Below are 18964 nucleotides of genomic sequence, written 5' to 3' on the forward strand. Positions count from 1 at the left end.
CTTCCCAGAAGTCCCTGGGAAGCGGCCGCGCTGCGCGGGCAACTCGCTGGTCGCGGGGAAGATGGCGGCGCCGGAGCCGGGGAGCTAGGGCGAGTGCGGGCAGCGGCTGCCCGCTCGGCTTGGAGTCTGGGCCGGCCTGGTGAGCGCGGGGCTGCGGGGCCGGAGAGGTCGGCTCGCCTCCCGCCGGCGCCCGCGGCCGGGGGAAACGCAGCCCGGAGAAGGCGGGCCCGGGGCGGAGCCCGCGGCGGTAGAGGGCGGGCCTCGGGGGGGCCTAGGGCGCTGGGCACGCGGCCGGGGCGCGGGCGGGGTCTGGGGTGGGTGCGGAGACTGGCGCGAAGCCTGGGGCGGACTGGGGGTGGGGCACGGAGAGCCGGGGCGGGCGTGGGGGGACCGGGCCCCAGGGTAACGGGGGGTTGGGCGGGGCTCCGGGAGGGCCCGGGTCCGGCGGCGCGCGAGGCGCTAGGGGTTTGGGATGGGGTCTGAGGGCTTGGGCCGGGCGGGGGCTCAAGGGACAACCTGGGAAGCGGAGATCGTAGGGGATGGAGGCTTTGGGGGCGAGACTTGCAGACTCGCAGGGGCTTGGGTGTCCTGGGTGTCCCCGTCAGGACCTGGGGGTGGCGACTGAGAAAAACGGGGCGGGTCGGCCTCGGGGCCTCCCCGGACTGCCATGAGGGAAAGAACAGGAGCCCCTGCTCGCTGCTGGCGCGGGGAGGGCCGTGGAGAGGCTTCACCCCCGGGACCGTCGTCCGCCTTCCAAGTCCCGCCGCCGCTTCCCCTGGAGGTGGTGTCCTCGCGGCTCTCGCGCGTCTGCCCACGGGCCCTGCCGCGGGACAGACCCATGGCCCGCCTCCACGCGCACTTGCCCCTGCCCTCTTCGTGCCTCCACCCCGTCCCTGCTTGTGCGCTCCAGACCGCCACAGAGGTCCTGTTCGAGTGTGGGTAGCTCGCGGCCCTCTGGGGGCCCCCGCCCACTGGGGTGAGAGCCTCCAGGGCCCGGTGGGACTGGCCGCATCATCTCCTGCCCCCACCTTGCCCCTTATCCCTTCGCGCATCTGCTCCAGCGCGAGGGGCCTCTTGGCCACCCCTCCAACATCCGAGGTGCAGCGCACCCTCAGCGTCCTGGCGCAGGTGTTCCCTTCGCCTGCCTGCCGTGACCTTCCCCCAGGCATGTGCGAGTCTGGCTCCCGAACTGCTACGCTGGGATGCTGTTTTCTTGATTAGGCCTCCCTGTTCCTCCATGTTTATTTATTTTATTTTTTAAAAGATTTTATTGGGGTCGCCTGGGTGGCTCAGTCGTTCATTGTCTGCCTTCTGCTCCGGTGGTGATCCCGAGGTCCTGGACCTGAGCCCTGCGTGGGGCTCAGCGCGAAGCCTGCTCCTCCCCTCGCTCCCCCTGCATGTGTTCCCTCTCTCGCTGTGTGTCTCTCTGTCAAACAATAAAATCTTTAAAGAAAAAAAAATAATAAAAGATTTTGTTTTTTAAATAAGATTTATTTACTTATTTGACTGCAAGATCACAAGTAGGCCCAGAGGCAGGCAGAGAAAGAGGGGGAAGCAGGCTTCCCGCTGAGCGGGGAGCCTGACTCGGGGTTCCTCCCAGGACCCTGGGACGGGGACCCGAGCTGAATGCAGAGGCTCAACCCACTGAGCCACCCAGGCGCTCCAAAGATGTTATTTATTCGAGAGAGAAATCACGAGTTAGGGGGCAGAGACAGAGGGTGAGGGAGAAGCAGGCTCCCCACTGAGCAGGGAGCCTGTCATGGGGCTCATCCCAGGACCCTGAGATAGGATGCCAGCTGGAGGCAGACGTGTAACTGACTGAGACCGCAGGTGCCGTCCCTCCATGTTTAAAATGCAGCTGCCCTTAACATGGCACACGAGACCCTAGGGCAGGGGTTGGGTTCCTTTCATTACCTGGGGTAAGCCAGCACGCAGCGTGGAACTTGGCGTCCTGCGGGCACTCAGTGAGTGTCTGTGTCAACCTCCCTCAGGAGCTGCTGACCGTCCTCGGTGTGTGACCTGTGGCCTGTAGGCACGATGGATCTGGCTTACGTCTGCGAGTGGGAGAGATGGCCCAAGAGTACCCACTGCCCGTCAGTGCCCCTGGCCTGTGCCTGGTCCTGCCGTAACCTCATTGCCTTCACCACTGACCTTCGAAATGATGACCAAGGTGTGTCTCCTTGCCCTCCAGCCCAGCACCCCCGTCTCCGGTGTCCTACTGGGGGGCCTCTGGGTCTCCAGGCCTGCCTGGGAGCTGCTCCTCCCCCATGGGGGCCCTCTCAGGCTTTTCTCCCCTGTCACCGGGGTTGGTGAGGACCGTAGCCTCACAGGTGTGCGCAGGACAGATGCACTGTGCTCCTGCATCTGGTGCTGGGCCAGAGTGGGGGGAAGACCCTGGAATCACCCCTTTGGGATGGAGCGGAGCAGGGGTGTGTGGTCCCCTAGGGCTTGGAGACTTGATGCCCAGTTTTCCAGAACTTACATGTCATTATCTTGCTTTTGGAAGCCTCAAAGTCACTTTGTTGGGAGTTGTTTTCTGTCTGTTGTTAAATACTGTGTGCCTGTTAGAAGAAATTAGAAAAGCAGAGAAATTTAGCTTAAGGAAAGAAAGTCACGGAGAGATACCCACCGTTAGGGTTTGGAGGTCATCTTCTTCCAGTCCTGTTTTTTGTGTCTCTTTGAAAAAACGTGACCACGCTTGTAGTCACAAGCCTGCTTTGGTCTCCAGAGGGAACCCAGGAACACAAAAGTCTGTTTTGTGCTAGCACTGGGGCCGTCTACATGGTCAGCAGCAGAGCAGCCCCCTGTCGTCCCCATGGGTGGGATGTTCCCTGGTTTCCTCCCTGAGGCCTCCTGGGGTCATCAGAAGCTTCGGGGTGTTAGGGCTGCTGTGCTGAGCGTGCGCGGCCCCCTGCAGACCTCACCCGCGTGATCCATATCCTGGATACGGAGCACCCCTGGGACGTGCACTCTGTCAGCTCGGAGCACAGCGAGGCCATCACCTGCCTTGAGTGGGACCAGTCAGGTGAGGACGGGCCAGGGGTGGGTGGTCCTGAATGGCTGAGGGAGACAGTGGTGCTCACCCTTGATCCTGAATCTTAGAGTATTGTGCTCTGTCTTCTGGTGACGTCCCCAGAGTCCACACAAGGGACTGGAAGCCTCAACCTGCGGCTTTGTGGCCACTGCTGTTCACATTCCCCAAGGGCACCCTTGTCAGGAGCACGCCTTGTGCCCCTCCCCTGCTCCACTGCCACCAGGGCTGCTCCTCCCAGACCCTGGTGCACTAGTGGCCGCTGTCCCAGCCCACGGCGAAGGTTGGTGACCATGAAGGTTGGTAACACAGGTTTGCTCCCCCCACCCCCAACAGGCTCCCGGCTCCTGTCGGCCGATGCCGATGGGCAGATCAAGTGCTGGAGCATGGCGGACCACCTGGCCAACAGTTGGGAGAGCCACGTGGGCAGCCTGGTGGAAGGAGACCCCATTGTGGCCCTGTCCTGGCTGCACAATGGTGTGAAGCTGGCCCTGCACGTGGAAAAGGTGGGTGTCCTACCTGAGCAAGTAGGTGCAGTAGGTGAGATCATTCACCCTGCTTGTCTACCTGCTCTTCTTGATGTGGCTCCTCCTCTTCCACCACCAGCATCCTTTGGTTTCTCTAGTCCTGGGCCCAACTCGTGCTTGCAATCAAGCCATCAGTATCTGCGTTTTAAGTGAGCCACCCATTTAACTGATGGTCACTGTCCTCAGTGAACCTTTCACTTAACTGAAAGCTGCTGTCCTTAGTAAACCACTCATTTAACTGATGACTGCTGTTCTCAGTGAACCTCCCATGGTTGGTATGCTTAGGGAATCATCGATCATTGATGGCTGGTTCTCAAAATCCAACCCACTGGGTTTTTTTTTTTTATGTTTTTTTTAATTTATTTGATAGAGACACAACGAGAGAGGGAACACAAGCAGGGGGAGTGAGAGAGGGAGAAGCAGGCTCTCTGCTGAGTGGTGAGCCCGATGTGGGGCTCGATCCCCGGACCCTGGGATCCTGACCCGAGCTGAAGGCAGGTGTTTAACAACTGAGCCACCCAGGTGCGCCCCACACCCTGGCACTGTTTAATTCAGTGCCCTCAGAGCAGGGTTGTCAGGTCACAGAGGGCAGAGCCCTTAAAGCTGGTCAGGACCCTTAGCTGGGGTTGGGATTGGCAGTAAACAGACCCCGTGCTCCCTTCTTCCCCCATAGTCAGGTGCCTCCAGCTTCGGGGAGAAGTTCTCCCGCGTCAAATTCTCACCGTCACTGACGCTGTTTGGCGGCAAGCCTATGGAGGGCTGGATCGCAGTGACGGTCAGTGGCCTGGTCACCGTGTCTCTGCTCAAGCCCAGCGGGCAGGTGCTAACATCCACGGAGAGTCTGTGCCGGCTGCGTGGCCGTGTGGCCCTGGCTGACATCGCCTTCACTGGTGGTGGCAACATCGTGGTGGCCACTGCGGACGGCAGCAGCGCCTCCCCTGTGCAGTTCTACAAGGTATGCGTGAGCGTGGTCAGCGAGAAGTGCCGCATTGACACCGAGATCCTGCCCTCGCTCTTCATGCGCTGCACCACCGACCTCAACCGCAAGGACAAGTTCCCCGCCATCACCCACCTCAAGTTCCTGGCCCGCGACATGTCGGAGCAGGTGAGGCCCTGCCTGGGGGGTGCCTCCTCTGGCTGCAGCAGCAGAGCTCCACACCCTTCTCGTCTCAAGCGCTGGGGTCCGGGGTCCGACGTGGGCCTCACAAGGCTGAAACCCCGGCGCGGGTAGGGCTGGTCCCCCTAGGGCCCAGGGAGACCCGGCTCCTGCCTTTCCCTGGCCCGTGGCCCCCGCTTCATCCTCCCCGCCAGTAGCACGGGGTCCGCCCGTCTCTGGGACCCCCACCTACCCTCTGCTTCCCTCTCATGAGGACCTGGTGAGGATGCCGGGCCCCAAAGCCTACAGGTCCCGGAACTCGGGATGGGGTCCTCTTCGGGACATCTTTGTGGCCGTTGGTCAGTGGTCACCCAGGGCTCCAGTGTAACCACATGTCAGTAAGGCCCCCAACTTCATGAAGCTCTGATAGTTTCTGTGGCTGCACCCCTGCTTGCCACCAGGGCCATGTCTGCCATTCCAGCTGCACCCTCTTGACCGGCTGCTGCCGTCCCCAGGTGCTCCTGTGTGCGTCCAGCCAGACGAGCAGCATCGTGGAGTGCTGGTCCCTGCGGAAGGAGGGGCTCCCGGTGAACAATGTTTTCCAGCAGATCTCACCTGTGGGTGAGTCTCCCCATTCCCAGGGGCACTGGGCTCCCAGCACAACACATGGGAGCTGTTCTGAATGGCTGCACAACATCGGCCCGCGCTGCCCTCTTCCTCCCTGCTCTGCGGCCGCTTCATTCCTGTCCTGGAGAGCCTCCTGTGCTGGGGCTCAGATGTGAGGTCTGCCAGTCAGCCCACAGGCAAGTGGCCTGACTGCCTCACATCTGATGCTTCCCGCAGCTAGCGAGTACCTGCTTGAGGGAACAGCAGTGCAAAGGTCCTGGGGTAGAGGCCAGGAGCTAGAGTGGCTAAGTAAGGGGGGGCACAAATGGGCACTGCAGCAGGAGTGGGGGTACCTGCAGCCCCCTGGGCCACAGAGGGCACTTAACCCTAAAAACCACAGACTTCTCCAAAATGTCTGGTCTGTGGTGAGGAGACTGGGGCCCAGAGGGCGTGACCAAGTCCACTCGGAACATACCTACTGGCTCCCCTCCCTCTCCCCTGTCCCTGCAGCCACATGGAACTCCAGTGGCTCCAGATGGCAGCGCCCCCCCTCACCCCCCACCAGTGGACCCTGGGACATGCTGGCCCCACTTGAAGCCACAGAGAAGTCAGGAAAGCCCCTGGATGTCCCCCCCCCACCCCGGGGCCCACACACAGAGATGATTTCTAGTAGATGCGAGCTGGGCTCTCTGCCGATGAGCGCTAATGGAGCCCAGAGTGGCTGGCTGTGCGGGGGGTACTGCATAGGAACCGCTGATGAAGCTGTGTCGGGGGCCCCACGGCTCCTGCCCCCCCCGGGCGGTTACATAAGCTGCACACTGTGGGGCAGAGCGATTACCGTAAAGACTGTCCCAGCTGCCCTGTCGCCAGACCCTGCGAACTTGAGGAGCTTGTCGGTGGTGGACAGGGCCCCAGGTGTGTGTGGCCCCCTGCCCTGTTCAGACAGTGACCAGCCCCAGGGCCAGCCTGGCCATAGCCATGACCTAGCATTTGTGCCCGATTGGGTGCAGGCGGCTCGGCAAGCTGCCTGGACGCCGCTAAGGTTGCTGTTTCCCCTCTGCTGTCCCTGTTAGGTGCTGGATTGCCCTCCGTGGCCTTAGGCAGTCTCAGTGCTCCCTGGGCCTCAGTTTCCCTGGGAGACAGTGCTTGCTAGGACTCCCTCCCTGGGCCCATGGCAGGTTTATAAATTGTGACAAACCATTCAGGGTGGAGTTCTCAAGGCAGAGTAGTGGTAGGAAGAAGCTGTGTGATAGCTGTCACCGTGTGACAAACCAGCCCTGAACTCAGTAGCTCAAAGCGCAGCTCTGCGCTCTGCTGGGAGGGCCGCCTCTGCTGCTCTGCCCCATTGATGTGTCTGCTATCACCCGCCAGATGGCTCGGGCTGCTGTCGGCTGGGCCCCTGGTCTCCCCCTGTGGCACGCGTGTCCCTGCAGGCTTGCCCCGGCGTGTCCCAATGCAGGCGCACCTTATGAGTCTCTACCTGCATCCCGTTTCCCGATACCCAGCAGTCAGCCCAGATGCACGGAAGCCACTCTGCCCGTCATCGGGGCTTTCATCACCAAGGGTGTGGGTGCGAGGGGCGCCGATCTGTGGCACCTTGACCGTCCGGCTCAAGCCTCGTGAGGCGGGTAGAGCTGGGGTCCCCCTGGGACCCTTAACGTCACAAGAAAACCCCACACAGGCTGGCCAGGTCTTGAGGGGGTTGTGTGGTGGCGGGGTCTGGGGTGTGGTCTGTCTGTTGGTGCGTTGGCTCCTGCCAGGGGCACGGCAGCCTCACTCCCATCAGCCCCGTCCTCGCTGTCCTGTGGAGTCCAGGGCAGGAGCGGGTTGGTTCAGCTGCTGTCCCCGGCCCGTCGTGAACCATGCAGCTGGCTGGGCCGTGGAGCACTCTAAGTGGTCACTCTGGGCCGGGACCCCATGTGCGGGGCCAGGGGCTGGGGGGCCCCAGCCAGGATCTGGCCTGCTGCATGTCTCATCCTGTTTTGCTTTCCTGCCCACCCCCTGCCCCCGTTTGCAGTCGGCGACAAACAGCCCATGATCCTGAAATGGCGGATCCTGTCGGCCACGAATGACCTGGACCGCGTGTCTGCCGTGGCGCTGCCAAAGCTGCCCATCTCACTCACCAACACCGACCTGAAGGTGGCCAGCGACACCCAGTTCTACCCTGGCCTCGGTACCGCCCCCCTTCCCCCGGGCAGGCCCTGCCGGCCCCGACTGCCGGCGAATGTCCCCGGCCCTCCACCTGGCTCAGCCGCCCGTGCTCCCACACACAGGGCTGGCCCTGGCCTTTCATGACGGCAGCGTCCACATCGTGCACCGGCTGTCGCTGCAGAGCATGGCCGTCTTCTACAGCTCGGCCGCCCCACGCTCTGCAGATGAGCCGGCCATCAAGCGTCCGCGGGCCAGCGGCCCCGCCGTCCACTTCAAGGCCATGCAGCTCTCCTGGACTTCACTGGCCTTGGTCGGCATCGACAACCATGGGAAGGTGAGCTGTGAAGCTCTCGCCTGGCGGGGGGAGGGGTGTGAGGGGCAGGCCCCCAGGACTGCGGTCCCTGCTGCTCGGGCGGCAGGAGGTTCCTCACTGGTGGGGTGGGGCTCCTCCGGCCCCGGAGGTCTCAGAGAAAGCTGCAGTGTGGTCTGGGGCGCAGAGTAGGTGTCCTGCCAGCAGGAGCCGTGAGGACGGCGGTTCTCCACCGCTGGGATGTAGGTAAGCGACCTGTGGCTCTGGGGCCTCATAGGAGCTCCCTAATCCTTGCTCCTGGGGGCCTTGGCCTGGCCGATGGGCATGCTGTGCATGCTTGCCCTCCAGCCCAGGCCGTGCAGACCCTGGACAGATCGGTTTCTGAGCCGCTTTTCCTCCTGCCTCCTACCTGAATCCACTTCCCTGCAGCCTCGTCCTCGGCGTGTCTGTGCGGCAGGCCAACCAGTGGGCCTCTCCTCCCCGGAGGGGGTCTGCTTCCGGAGGACCCCCCCCCCACGGCTGGAGAGTGGATTTGAGAGGCCTGCCGAGGGGCGTGGGGGGCCTGGGGTCACTAGGTGTGGGGCGGGGCCCGGGTCCCCTCCATTGCTCCCCTCCCTGCCTGAGGGCACTGTGGGGCTCGACCCTCATCAGCGGCTCCCCCCAGCTGAGCATGCTGCGCATCTCACCGTCCATGGGCCACACGCTGGACGTGAGCCTGGCCCTGCGGCACCTGCTGTTCCTGCTGGAGTACTGTATGGTGACGGGCTACGACTGGTGGGACACGCTGCTGCACGTGCAGCCCGCTATGGTGCAGAGCCTGGTGGAGAAGCTGCACGAGGAGTACACCCGCCAGAACGCTGCCCTGCAGCAGGTAGCGCCAGCACGCGGCCCGGCCCTCTGGGACCCGGAAGCCCCGCCCCCCAGCCCTGCGTGCGTCCGTGGGTGGGTGGGTGGGCGGGCGGGCGTTGCAGCCCAAGGCGGTGCTGGGGGCAGGAGGTGGTGGGCCTGCCCCGCCCAGCTGCCGCTCTACCCTGCTGTGGCTGATGCTGCTTCCCGGGCCCCTGGGGGAGGGGAGGGAGTGTCTCTGCCTGCCGGCTGCTCCCACCCTCCCCCCGCCCCCACCCAGGTCCTATCCACCCGGATCCTGGCCATGAAGGCCTCACTGTGCAAGCTGTCCCCCTGCACGGTGGCCCGTGTGTGTGACTACCATGCCAAGCTGTTCCTGGTGGCCGTAAGCTCCACGCTCAAGTCTCTCCTGCGCCCGCACTTCCTTAACACCCCCGACAAGAGTCCTGGTGACCGGCTGACCGAGGTCTGCAGCAAGATCACCGACGCCGGTGGGTCCCACCCCGGAGCCCCTTCACGGGTTGTCCTCAGCCCCACCTGAGGGGCGGGGGGTGTGGACCGCCCAGGCACAGGGTGGGGGCAGTCACCCAAAGGCGTGGATGCAGCCCGGCCCTTGGGGCTCGTGGCAGAGCTGGGGACCGATGATAGCCGCAGGGGAGCCTCAGCTGGGCCTTCCCGACGGCCACGCTGACCCAGGGTCCTCTTCTTCGAGGTCCGAGGCCTTGGGCGCGGCTCTCCGCGGGTGCTGCAGGGTGCAGAGCCAGGTGTGCCCGTGTCTGCTCGTGTGCTGCGAGCACCGCGAGGCCACGGTGTGCCTGACTGCCCGGGTGTGCCTGATTCCCCGCCCCAGACATCGACAAGGTCATGATCAACCTCAAGACAGAGGAGTTCGTCCTGGACATGAACACGCTCCAGGCGCTGCAGCAGCTTCTGCAGTGGGTGGGGGACTTCGTGCTCTACCTGCTGGCCAGCCTGCCCAACCAGGTGCGGCGTCCCGGGCCCCGTCCCCTCCGATCTGCCCCACCCCCCCTTCACCCTCTTCAGCAGCCGCCTGTCCCCTGGCCCACTTTGACCCTCTGCAGCGGCCCCTTTGCGCCCCCACCGTCCCTCTCTGCAGCGGTGCCCTGACCCGTCCTCTCCCCGCCCCACCCCCCACAGGCACCCTGCACGGGACCTCAGGGGCATTGAGCTGTGTGTGCACCCACTCTCCCTGGGGGCTTGTGCAGACGGGTCTGTGCCAGACCCGCTCTAATATCTAACCCGCTCTAATCTCTAACCTCACCCGCTCTAATTCACGAGGGTGGCCAAATGTGTCTCCCAGCCCAGGTTTAAGTCCTTCGTCCCCCTGGGAGCCATGTGAAGTCCCTTTTTCTCCTTCCCCACATGGGCTGCCCGGGGTGACCACTTTGCCTTCTCCCGGCATCGCGTGGTGGCTTGAGTATGCGCTCCCAATGCCTGTGGCCCAGTGGCCTGCTGGCCCGGGTCTGCCCTGGCCCATCTCCCCGCGCGTGCCAAGGTGTCCAGCCGAGGGCCTCTCCCTCCAGGGCTCCCCGCTGCGGCCGGGCCACAGCTTCCTGCGGGACGGGCCCTCACTGGGCCTGCTGCGCGAGCTCATGGTGGTCATCCGCATCTGGGGGCTGCTGAAGCCCGGCTGCCTGCCCGTGTACACGGCCACCTCAGACACCCAGGACAGCATGTCCCTGCTCTTCCGTCTGCTCACCAAGCTCTGGATCTGCTGTGAGTCCCCAGCCCTCCGCTCTCAGCAACCCCGCCACGGCTCAGTTCCGGGCCCGGTCGCCCGCACCCCCGGCTCACACCAGCTTGGGCCCCAGTGCCCAGCACGGGTGCTCTCAGAGCGGCAGCCGTGTGCTTGTCCCAGGGCGCCGGACGGCACGTCTCCAGGTGGTGTCCCCTCGTGCCAGACCCCTGCCACCAGGAAGGCTGCCCGGTGCTAGTCGGTCCCGGGGGCCCGTGCCTCCCCGGTGGGCAGTACGTCCCCACGGTCCCCTCCCCACAGGCCGCGACGAGGGCCCCACAAGCGAGCCGGACGAGGCGCTGGTGGACGAGTGTTGCCTGCTGCCCAGCCAGCTGCTCATCCCCAGCCTGGACTGGCTGCCTGTCAGCGACGGCCTGGTCAGCCGCCTGCAGCCCAAGCAGCCTCTGCGCCTGCACTTCGGCAAGGCCCCCCCGCTGCCTGCCGGCGCGGGCTCCCTGCCACTGGACGGCCTGGTCCGGTGAGTGCCCGCCCTGCCCTGTGGGCTCTGCCTGCGCCGGGCCGGCCACTGCCCTCTGGCCTCGACCTGGATGCTGGCCTCAGGGATACCCCTGCCCCCTTCTCCATCACCGCACTCCATCATCTGGGGGATACCACTGTGCCTCTGCTCTGCTACCCCCGCGAGGAGCGTCCCATTGCTGCTCTTTGACTCGGGCTCCAGGCCCTGTAGAGCTGGACCGTGTGCTGCGTGGCCCCGTGGCTTGTGGCCCGCCGTGGATGAGCCTAGTGCGGGCTCTGCAGCGCAGCCGGGGGGACAAACCACGGCCTCTGGCAGGGTGTCCTCAGGGCCAAGGGGCCCCTTCCAGAAGCCTGCCACACGCCACTGCCGTTGGAACGCGCGGGGTCGGCCTTCAGGGCCTAGCAGTACTGCCGGGCTGCCTGTGTCCCCCCGCTCTTCAGGCAGGAAAGCTGCGTCGACCCAGGGTCGGGCAAGGGCTTCCCCGTTTAGACACTCAGGTGACCGAGAGACTCGCGTGAATTCCTCACGCTGTCTGTTACCTTGGGTGGAAATGTCAGAAAACAGATAAGCCAAAGGAAGACAGCCCTGTGCGGCCCGTCCGGGTGACGTGCTCTGTGAGCTCCGGCGTGTTCCTTCTTGTCTCGCAGGGAGGGACCGCCCTGTGAGTCCAGGCCCTCTTTGTGTTTGGGTTTCAGGATAAACTTTGAGACAAGAGGGGATTGATCACAAAGGGGTTTTAAGTTCAGCTTTCTGGAAACATTCAGACAGACTTAATACCCAGGTAGCCCCACCCAGCCCCCAGGACCCCTCCCACGGGCAGTCCTGTACCTTCCATCACCCCCGTGTCTGCAGCGGAGGGCGCGTGTGTCAGTGGGGGTCTGTGCCCACGCACATGTCAGCAGGGGTCTGCCCGAGCCGCTCACGTGCTCCCTCGTCCGCCAGGGCTCCGGGCCAGCCCAAGGTCGACCACCTGCGCAGGCTGCACCTGGGAGCCTTCCCCACGGAGGAGTGCAAGACGTGCACCAGGTGAGCGCTGCCCGCCGGCCGCTGGGTGCACAGTCTCGGCCCCCCGGGGGGCGAGCGGTGTCTGTGTCCTCGTGAGCACACGAAGCCTGTGCCTGCCCCCGGGGAGCTCTCCAGGTCCGAGAGCACAGAAGCAAGCATGGGCCCTGGACAGATACAACCCTAGTTGTTGGCTCACAACCCTGGACACGGGCTACGGCTCCCAGGGTCCCCTGCTAGGGAGCCGCCAAGCCGGGACTCAGAAGCCCCACAACCCTCGCTCGTTCACTCCCAGAGGGGAGGGGGCAGTGCCTGAGCTGGGCTGTGAGGGTGTGTGGGAGGCAGCTCAGCGCTGGGGGCAGCTGCATGTGCCAGGGCCCTGCGGCAGGTGGGGGGACAGCCCCAGCCGGGGCCTCAGCCTCCCGGCTCTGCCCCCAGGTGTGGCTGCGTCACCATGCTCAGGTCACCCAATAAGACGACAGCTGTCAAGCAGTGGGAGCAGCGTTGGATCAAGAACTGTCTGTGCGGGGGGCTGTGGCGGCGGGTGCCCCTCAGCTGCCCCTGACGGGCCCTCGCCGGGGACTCAACGTTCCGTGCTCTCCGGACCTTCATCAGGCGCACCGAGAAACAGCTGTCCCGGGACTGTGGTTCTCCGCCCAGTCCAGCGAGGTCTGTGCCCCGTCAGTGGACCTGCAGGGGAGGACGTGGCCTGGGGGCGTACGTGTCACCCACTGCCCGGTGGGTGCTGCTTTCTCTTCCTCGAAGCCTAACGGTGGCTCCCAGGCGGAGGGACCCCGGCACCCATCCGCCCATGCCAGGTGGGGATGGAGATGGTCCTGTGGATCCCATGGCCACGGGGAGGACCACAGCACGCGCAGTGCCCTCCCTGGGTGCCCAGACCTCCAGCGGCTCCTGAGGAAGCCCCTGGCTCTGAGGGTCCGGGGCGGCCTGGGCCTCCGTCTGGAGTGTGCCGTGCGAACCTGCGGGCTGTTGGGCGTTTGCGTGGGTGCTGCGGGCGACACCAGCAAGGGCACTTGCTTCCATCTCTTCCAGCCGCGCCCCAGTGGTTCTGACCTCAGCAGGCCCAATAAACGTCACGCCGGTTCACAGGTGTCCCATCTGTGCGGAGCTGCTGTGCCTCCCTGTCCCTGTCCCTGTCCCCGTTCTGGGCTCTTGTGCCCTCAGGTCTCACTGTCTCGCTGTCAGTGTTCCTCGAGCACCTAGTGCTAATCACGAGGTCCCTGCAGGGAGTCCCGGGCCGGGCGCGGTGTGGGGGGCTTCTGCTGATGCCCGTGTCTACCTCTGCTGGTCCTCCGCATCCCCCCTTGATCCTCCCGTCCCCCCACCGCACACCGAGGCCTCTGGGTTTCTGGAAGCTCGGGCCTGGTTCCCCTGGGGTTCTGCCTTCTGTCGACAAGCACTTTCCCCAATTATGTCCTGTTCCACAGCCCCCAGGCAGCGCCCTGCCTGTGGAGCGCTAATTGGTTCTCTTGTTCTCCTGCAGGAGGGCTCCGGGGGTGCAGGCCAGGTGGAGGCCCCGGGAGGTAAATGCATGTATCCATGTGCTTAGGGCTCCGTGAGGCCTGTTACCTGGCTGGGCCCTGTCGCCTATGAGGGCTGGCTGTCAGAGCTGATGCTTTCTGTGGGGATTTGGCACCGTGGGCCCATGCTGGGGGCAGGCGTGAAGGTGGGGAGCTGGCCCTTGACGGAGTTGGTGGGTTCCTGCTGCCTGCCTCACTGCCCGCTCTGCTCATCACCACTGCGGTCCCCCTTTAGTGACACGGGGACCCCGAGGGCATCCTCCGCTGGTTAAGGCGTGCCTGGATGTGTGGTCGCTGGGGACGCACAGAGCCATCCGTGAGCCCGGGGTGGGCAGTGTGCCAATCATGGGTATGCCTCAGACGGAGGGCAGAGGCGGGGACGGTTTTGGGGAGCAGGGAAGTGGCCTCTCCTCCCCGGAGAAGGGCTCCACGGGGCCCCCTCCCGGATGGTGCCCAGCCCCCTCTGCTGTGCTCAGGTTCGGGGCCGCTGCATGCCTCTGCCCTGCACCTCCCACTGGGCCCTGTTCTTTGCCATGTGTCTTTTTAAGTCCTGTTTTTTAAGCTGGTTACTTGCTTTAGGACAGCGGGCCCGTTTCGCACTCACATTTCACGGGTTTAAGGTTAAGTTGTGGTTTTATGACATGAACACGACTCCCACCAAGAGGTGGGTCCAGGTCCCCTCCTTTCGGGTCTGGCAGGGCTCACCCACGCCTGCGTCCGAGTCTGTGCGGAAGTGATGCCCGTGGCCCCCGCGTGGGTGGACATGGCCTTGCTCGAGGCCCCTCTCCCTGGAGCCCGAGCCTCTGAGAGGAAGCCCCAGCGCTAGGGGAGGTCACTGAGGACGCCTGCGGGCCCCCCAGACAGGGCGGGGCAGGGCAGGCCTCCCCAGTGTCCGTCCCCTTCCTGACCTGCAGGTGCCAGGGTCTGGGCCCCCAGCGTTGGGTTGTCAGCCTGCCCTCTGCCACCTGGCCCCAGCCACCGTGCTGGCTAGATTTGAATTTCAGACGAACACATGTTTTAGTACAAGCTCGTCCCAAATACTGTGTGATTACTCACGATACAAGTTGTTTTTCTGAAACCGCCATTCACCTGGACATACTGTATTTCTATCAGCCAAGTCTGGTAGCCCCACCCCACCCCCAACCTGGACTGTCTCATTCAGGAAGTACCCACTGAATGGATGAGTCTCCTGTGTTCGAATGACCCGCACCTTTGTTTCCCTTTCCCTTGGGTTTCCGTACAGTTTGTTAAATTTGGCAGGAAGCCGTGAGCCTCCCGTCGGCTCTCAGAAGGGCTATGGGACTAAATGTCTGTCTCCAGTGCCCAGCCCAGGACTGAGTACACATTAGGTGCTCACTAATTGCGTATTTCATACAGAACGTATGACTCCCAAGGTGAACACTCTATGGCAGGAAAGTGAAACTTGGCCACAGGTTCCAGCCCCTGTTCTCCAACCCCCAGTGGGGCCCATGACTTCACCTCTCAGACCCTCAGTCTCCTTTTCAACAAAAGGGAAGTCGTGAATCCCTTTGGTGGACCAAGCTTGACATCTGGGGCCAGCAGGTGCTGGGTCTCCATGGCTCCTCATCCAGGTGGGAGAAAGTAAAGGGCCTCAGGGCCTGGGTTCTGCCCTCTGACCTCCCTGTTGTTGCCCAGAAGGGCAAACTGAGGCTCAGGGTGCCAGTCAGTGTGGCTGCTCTAGGACACCCGTCAACCTAACTCGTTCTGTGACCCTGAACGCATGTGCATGGGTTCGGCCTAATCCGGGCTTTGCCTGGAAGCTTCCCGGGACCCCAGGAGAGTCGCGAAGCCTTCGAGCCTCAGTGTCTCCATGTGGGACATAGGTCGTAAGAACACGACTGACTTCAGAGGGTCTGCGAGCCTAAGGCTCAGCCCAGAGCAGGGCGTCGCGCGAAATGGGCCCTCGGGCCCGCTTGGGAAGGCCGGACATCCACAGGAGGGGAAGGGGCACCTGGGACGTGAGCCCCTCCCGGATCGCGCGTGGAAGAGTCGGGGCGCCCGGCTGCAGTCGAAGTGTGGAGCGGTGCCTTCCGCCAGGTGTGCCCTTGCCGCCCTCGGGTCCCGGGTCCCCTCCCCCCGCAGCCGGCGGCGTGTGCTCAGGGCAGGCGGGCGCTTGCAGGACAGGACTTTATTGCTGGCCCCCGTGACCGCCGCCCCCCGGTACCCCTCAGGCGGCCGCACCCTCGGCCAGCACGCCGTCGATCCAGTCCGCGTAGCTCGCCAAGCGCGTGTAGATGCCGGGCTTCTTGCGGTTGCCGCACACTCGCGAGCCCGAAGTGACCACGGCTTCGGCCACGCCGCCGCACACCAGCGGGCCCCCGGAGTCGCCCTGTGGGGGCGGGCCGTGAGCGCTGCGTCCGCGCACCCCCCCGGCCCCCCGCCCTTCCTCTCCTCCCTACCTGTCCTGGCCTCGGTCCAGCCCCGCCTCCGGGGGCGGGGACCACGCCTGCCCACAAGCCCCGCCCCTGGGCCCACCTCGCCGCACGCCCCGCTCCCTCGTGGCCACGCCCCCCGCGCACCGCGCAGGTGTCGCGGCGGTTGCTCTCTCCGCACATCATGCGCTCGGTGATGGCGCCGTCGTGGTACGTGCGCAGGTTGCAGGTGGCGCGGGCCATCACCCGCAGGGGCAGGTACTGCAGGCGGTCCGGCCGGCGGCCCGCGTGGGTGACCACACCCCAGCCGGCCACGTCGCAAAGCGTGCCGGCCTCCACGTCGCGGTCCTCGCGCTGCCAAGGCAGGGGCTGCACGGCGGGGCCCAGCTGGGCCTTCTCTGACAGCTACGGGACGGGGCGGAAGCGAGCGTCGGGGCGGGCGCGCGGGCGGGGCCGTCCCGCAGGAGGGGGTGCGGCTGGCCTAGTGGGACGGGGGACGGGGGTCAGGGGAGGTGGGCGGGGGTGCGTGCGGCAGGAGGGGGTGCGGCTGGACTCGGCTGACCTTCAGCAGCAGGAGGTCGTGGTCGATTGTGTCGGGCCGGCTGCCTGGGTGGGGCACTGCGCGGAGCACGTCGTACCGGCGCTTGGAGGGCTCCGGCTGAGACAGGGAGTGCGCGCCCAGGAGCACCTGCACCTTCCCGTTGGCCCTGGGAGTGGGGTCCACCTCAGACCCACGTCCCCACCCCGCCCAAACCCCCTCCCGCGCTCTTTGCTCCGCCTCAGGCCACTCACGCCTCCTCCAGGCAGTGTGCCGCGCTCAGGACCCACTGCTCAGACACCAGGAAGCCGCCGCATAAGTGCCTGCCGTTCACCTGCACCGACGCCATGTAGGGCCGCGCGTGGGACGCGGCCTCGCTGCCGCCCAGGATCCGCCCGCGAGGCTGCGCCGCTGGGGGTGGGCAGGTGGGCCTGAGCGCTTCAGGGCTGACCCGCACGGAGCCCGCACACCTCCCTCCAACCCCCCACGCCCCCACCCCCGGCCCCGCTGCAGCCCACGCCTGGGATTCTGCCCACCAGAGCTGCAAACTGCGCTGGGGACGAGGGGCACAGCCAGCGGACATAATGATAGGGAGTGGTGGGGTCGGGGGCAAATCCCGGGCCTGCGCACTGCGCCTAACAGCCTCAAGGCAGATGTGAGCTGAGGGGGGCTGCGGTCTTGCCAGCCTCGGCTTTGCTGGCCCCCAGTCCTGTCCTCTGCAGCCCCGTGAAGCCACGCATCCTCTCTGTGGGGGCAGCTCGGGCCTTACAGTCCAAGTTCTGAAAGTTCTGGACTTGAGAGCCTTCCATTCAAGTGGACTTTGTCCCCCTTTCTGTTCACCTAGTGGAGTCAGTGGGGCGGGGCCGGTGCTGGCTGCCTGACTGCCCTCTAGACTGGTGGCTCCTGCAGTCCCCTCATCCAGGTCCACTCACCACAGACGGCGGCTTCCAGGAGGACCAGAGTCACCAGGCGCATCCAGCGGCCTGCCATGCTGCTGCTGTGTGGCTGGAGCCTGGTGAGGGGGGCACTTGTAGGGCCGTGGCTGGGGGCGGTGCTTCCGCCCAGCCATCTGTTGGGTGGGCAGCCGTCCAGTTGGGGAAAGTGGCACCTGCCTGGCCTGCTTCCTGCCTGCCCAGTAGTGGGGTTAAGCTCCCTCAGTGCTCCACCCCAAGAGTACGCAGGCGGCTGGAGGGCTGGGCCAGGGCTGGCCCTCGCATGGGCAGGAAACCCTCTGGACGGACAGAGAGCAGAGCAGGATGGACCCACCCTCCAGCCTCTCCTGCCCCCAGTCCCCCGCCCACTAGCCCAGGCTCCCCAGGGTGCCCTCCCAGCCCCAAAGTTTCCCAACAGCAGCTGGAGGCCGCAGCTGCAAACAACCAACTTCCTCCTTCTGCCCCTCCCTTCTTTCTCTTCCTCCCCAACTGGGAGAGGAGGTTGGGTGGGGGCGGAGAGGTCATCTGATGGCTTTGTCCCTGGTGGTTCTGGGCCTGATACCCCAACAACTCGAGTATTAGAAAGGCGGCGCGTAGGGGCAGCTGGGAAGCCTGCTGGATACGAGTGACAGGAAAAATAAGTTAAGGGGAGATGAGGCGGCTGCCTTCAGCTCAGGTCATGATCCCGCGGTCCTGGTATCGAGCCCCACATTGGGCTCTTTCTCAGCAGGGAGTCTGCTTCTCCCTCTGCCCCTCCCCCTGCTCATTCTCTCTCTCTCTCTTTCAAATAAATAAACAACAATCTTTTTGAAGACTAAAAGAACATGGGGCGCCTGGGTGACTCAGTCGGTGAAGCGTCTGCCTTCGGCTCAGCTCATGATCCCAGGGTCCTGGGATCCAGCCCCACGCAGGGAGCCTGCTTCTCCGTCTCCCTCTACCCCTTCCCCCAGCTTGTACATTCTCTCTTTCTGACAAATTTTTTAAAGGAATTTTTAAAAAAGAAATAGAACAATCAAGTTGAACTCGGCGGAGTCTTCAAGGAAGTTTACATGGAAATTTCAGGGTCTACCTTCAGGTGTGGCTTGATCCAGGTACCTGAATAATACCAGGTTTCTATGTTTCTGGTTTCTTCTCACCTCTTTGGTGGCTTTTCTCCTCACCAGGCTCTCCTGTTGTGGGCCCAGGGGCCCCAGACTCAGCCCAGTGGCTCAGTGGGCCCTTTCCCAGAATTCCCCTTCATTCCAACCAGCTTCTCAAGGCTGTGTCTGGTTCACTGAGCTTTGATTGTATGTCCCCTCCCAAACCAATCACTGTGAGCAAGGCATGGCAGGCTCTGATGAGCACAAGGTGGGTTACGTGGCCCTTTATAAGGTGGGGATGACGGATCAACGTCTTATAAACCTATGGTGGGGCCAGTGCTGGGACCACAAGGGTGGGGTGGACTGCAGTAGACACGGCTGCTGCTTTCCTCTTCCCAGTGGACTATTTCATACACAGAAGAATAGAAAAAAATACAACCAGTGTGATTTGTTAGTTCCTAACATGTTTACTTATTAAAATCAGAAACTCTGAACAAGAGTCCGTTAGGGTATGGAGTCCAGATTATGTAAGAGTTCCAAATTGCGACAAAATTTGGGAATGACTCAGCAAGACAGGACAGTTCAATAAATGACCTTGAATGCCCCCAGATGCTGTGCTGGCGAGCAGAGACCGCTGGTGCGGCGTCAGAAGCTGGCCCCGGGGTGGTCCAGTCGGTT

At 64.0% G+C, this 18964-nt stretch overlaps 2 protein-coding genes across 3 annotated transcripts; one reads left to right on the plus strand and one right to left on the minus strand.

Moving 5' to 3' along the window:
- The first annotated feature begins 5 nt into the window (after positions 1-5).
- Positions 6-12908, plus strand: MED16 (mediator complex subunit 16). The gene is made up of 15 exons (XM_047707670.1): positions 6-139; positions 1992-2170; positions 2918-3025; positions 3368-3537; positions 4232-4663; positions 5170-5275; positions 7278-7433; positions 7534-7745; positions 8386-8592; positions 8848-9058; positions 9418-9551; positions 10112-10304; positions 10585-10801; positions 11744-11827; positions 12242-12908. The coding sequence occupies exons 2-15, from the start codon at positions 2038-2040 to the stop codon at positions 12366-12368; spliced, it is 2490 nt and encodes an 829-aa protein (XP_047563626.1). The 5' UTR covers positions 6-139; positions 1992-2037; the 3' UTR covers positions 12369-12908.
- Positions 12909-15478: 2570 nt separating this feature from the next.
- CFD (complement factor D) lies at positions 15479-18483 on the minus strand. Of its 2 annotated transcripts, XM_047707690.1 has the most exons (6): positions 18344-18483; positions 17208-17287; positions 16530-16686; positions 16300-16444; positions 15885-16142; positions 15479-15694 (listed from the first exon to the last, which is right to left on the minus strand). In XM_047707690.1, exons 2-6 carry the CDS (start codon positions 17263-17265, stop codon positions 15533-15535), a joined length of 780 nt encoding a protein of 259 aa, XP_047563646.1. In that variant the 5' UTR covers positions 17266-17287; positions 18344-18483; the 3' UTR covers positions 15479-15532. The 2 variants fall into 2 exon arrangements, with proteins under 2 accessions (XP_047563646.1, XP_047563653.1); XM_047707697.1 differs by lacking the exons at positions 16530-16686; positions 18344-18483 and having other exon boundaries at positions 17208-17427.
- Positions 18484-18964: the final 481 nt, after the last annotated feature.

The sequence above is a fragment of the Lutra lutra genome, chromosome 1, assembly GCF_902655055.1.
Source record: "Lutra lutra chromosome 1, mLutLut1.2, whole genome shotgun sequence".
Taxonomy (NCBI): Eukaryota; Metazoa; Chordata; class Mammalia; order Carnivora; family Mustelidae; genus Lutra; species Lutra lutra.

What these genes read in the sequence shown, in the direction of transcription:
- MED16 (XM_047707670.1), top strand. Translation starts at nt 2,038, where the DNA reads ATGGATCTGGCTTACGTCTGCGAGTGGGAGAGATGGCCCAAGAGTACC. An exon ending in AGAACGCTGCCCTGCAGCAG is followed by an intron (nt 8,593 to 8,847) that starts GTAGCGCCAGCA and finishes GCCCCCACCCAG; the next exon opens with GTCCTATCCACCCGGATCCT. An exon ending in TGGCCAGCCTGCCCAACCAG is followed by an intron (nt 9,552 to 10,111) that starts GTGCGGCGTCCC and finishes CTCTCCCTCCAG; the next exon opens with GGCTCCCCGCTGCGGCCGGG.
- CFD (XM_047707690.1), bottom strand. Translation starts at nt 17,265, where the DNA reads ATGGCAGGCCGCTGGATGCGCCTGGTGACTCTGGTCCTCCTGGAAGCC. An exon ending in CCTGGAAGCCGCCGTCTGTG is followed by an intron (nt 16,687 to 17,207) that starts GTGAGTGGACCT and finishes GCCCACCCCCAG; the next exon opens with CGGCGCAGCCTCGCGGGCGG. An exon ending in ACCGCCGCGACACCTGCGCG is followed by an intron (nt 15,695 to 15,884) that starts GTGCGCGGGGGG and finishes CCGCCCCCACAG; the next exon opens with GGCGACTCCGGGGGCCCGCT.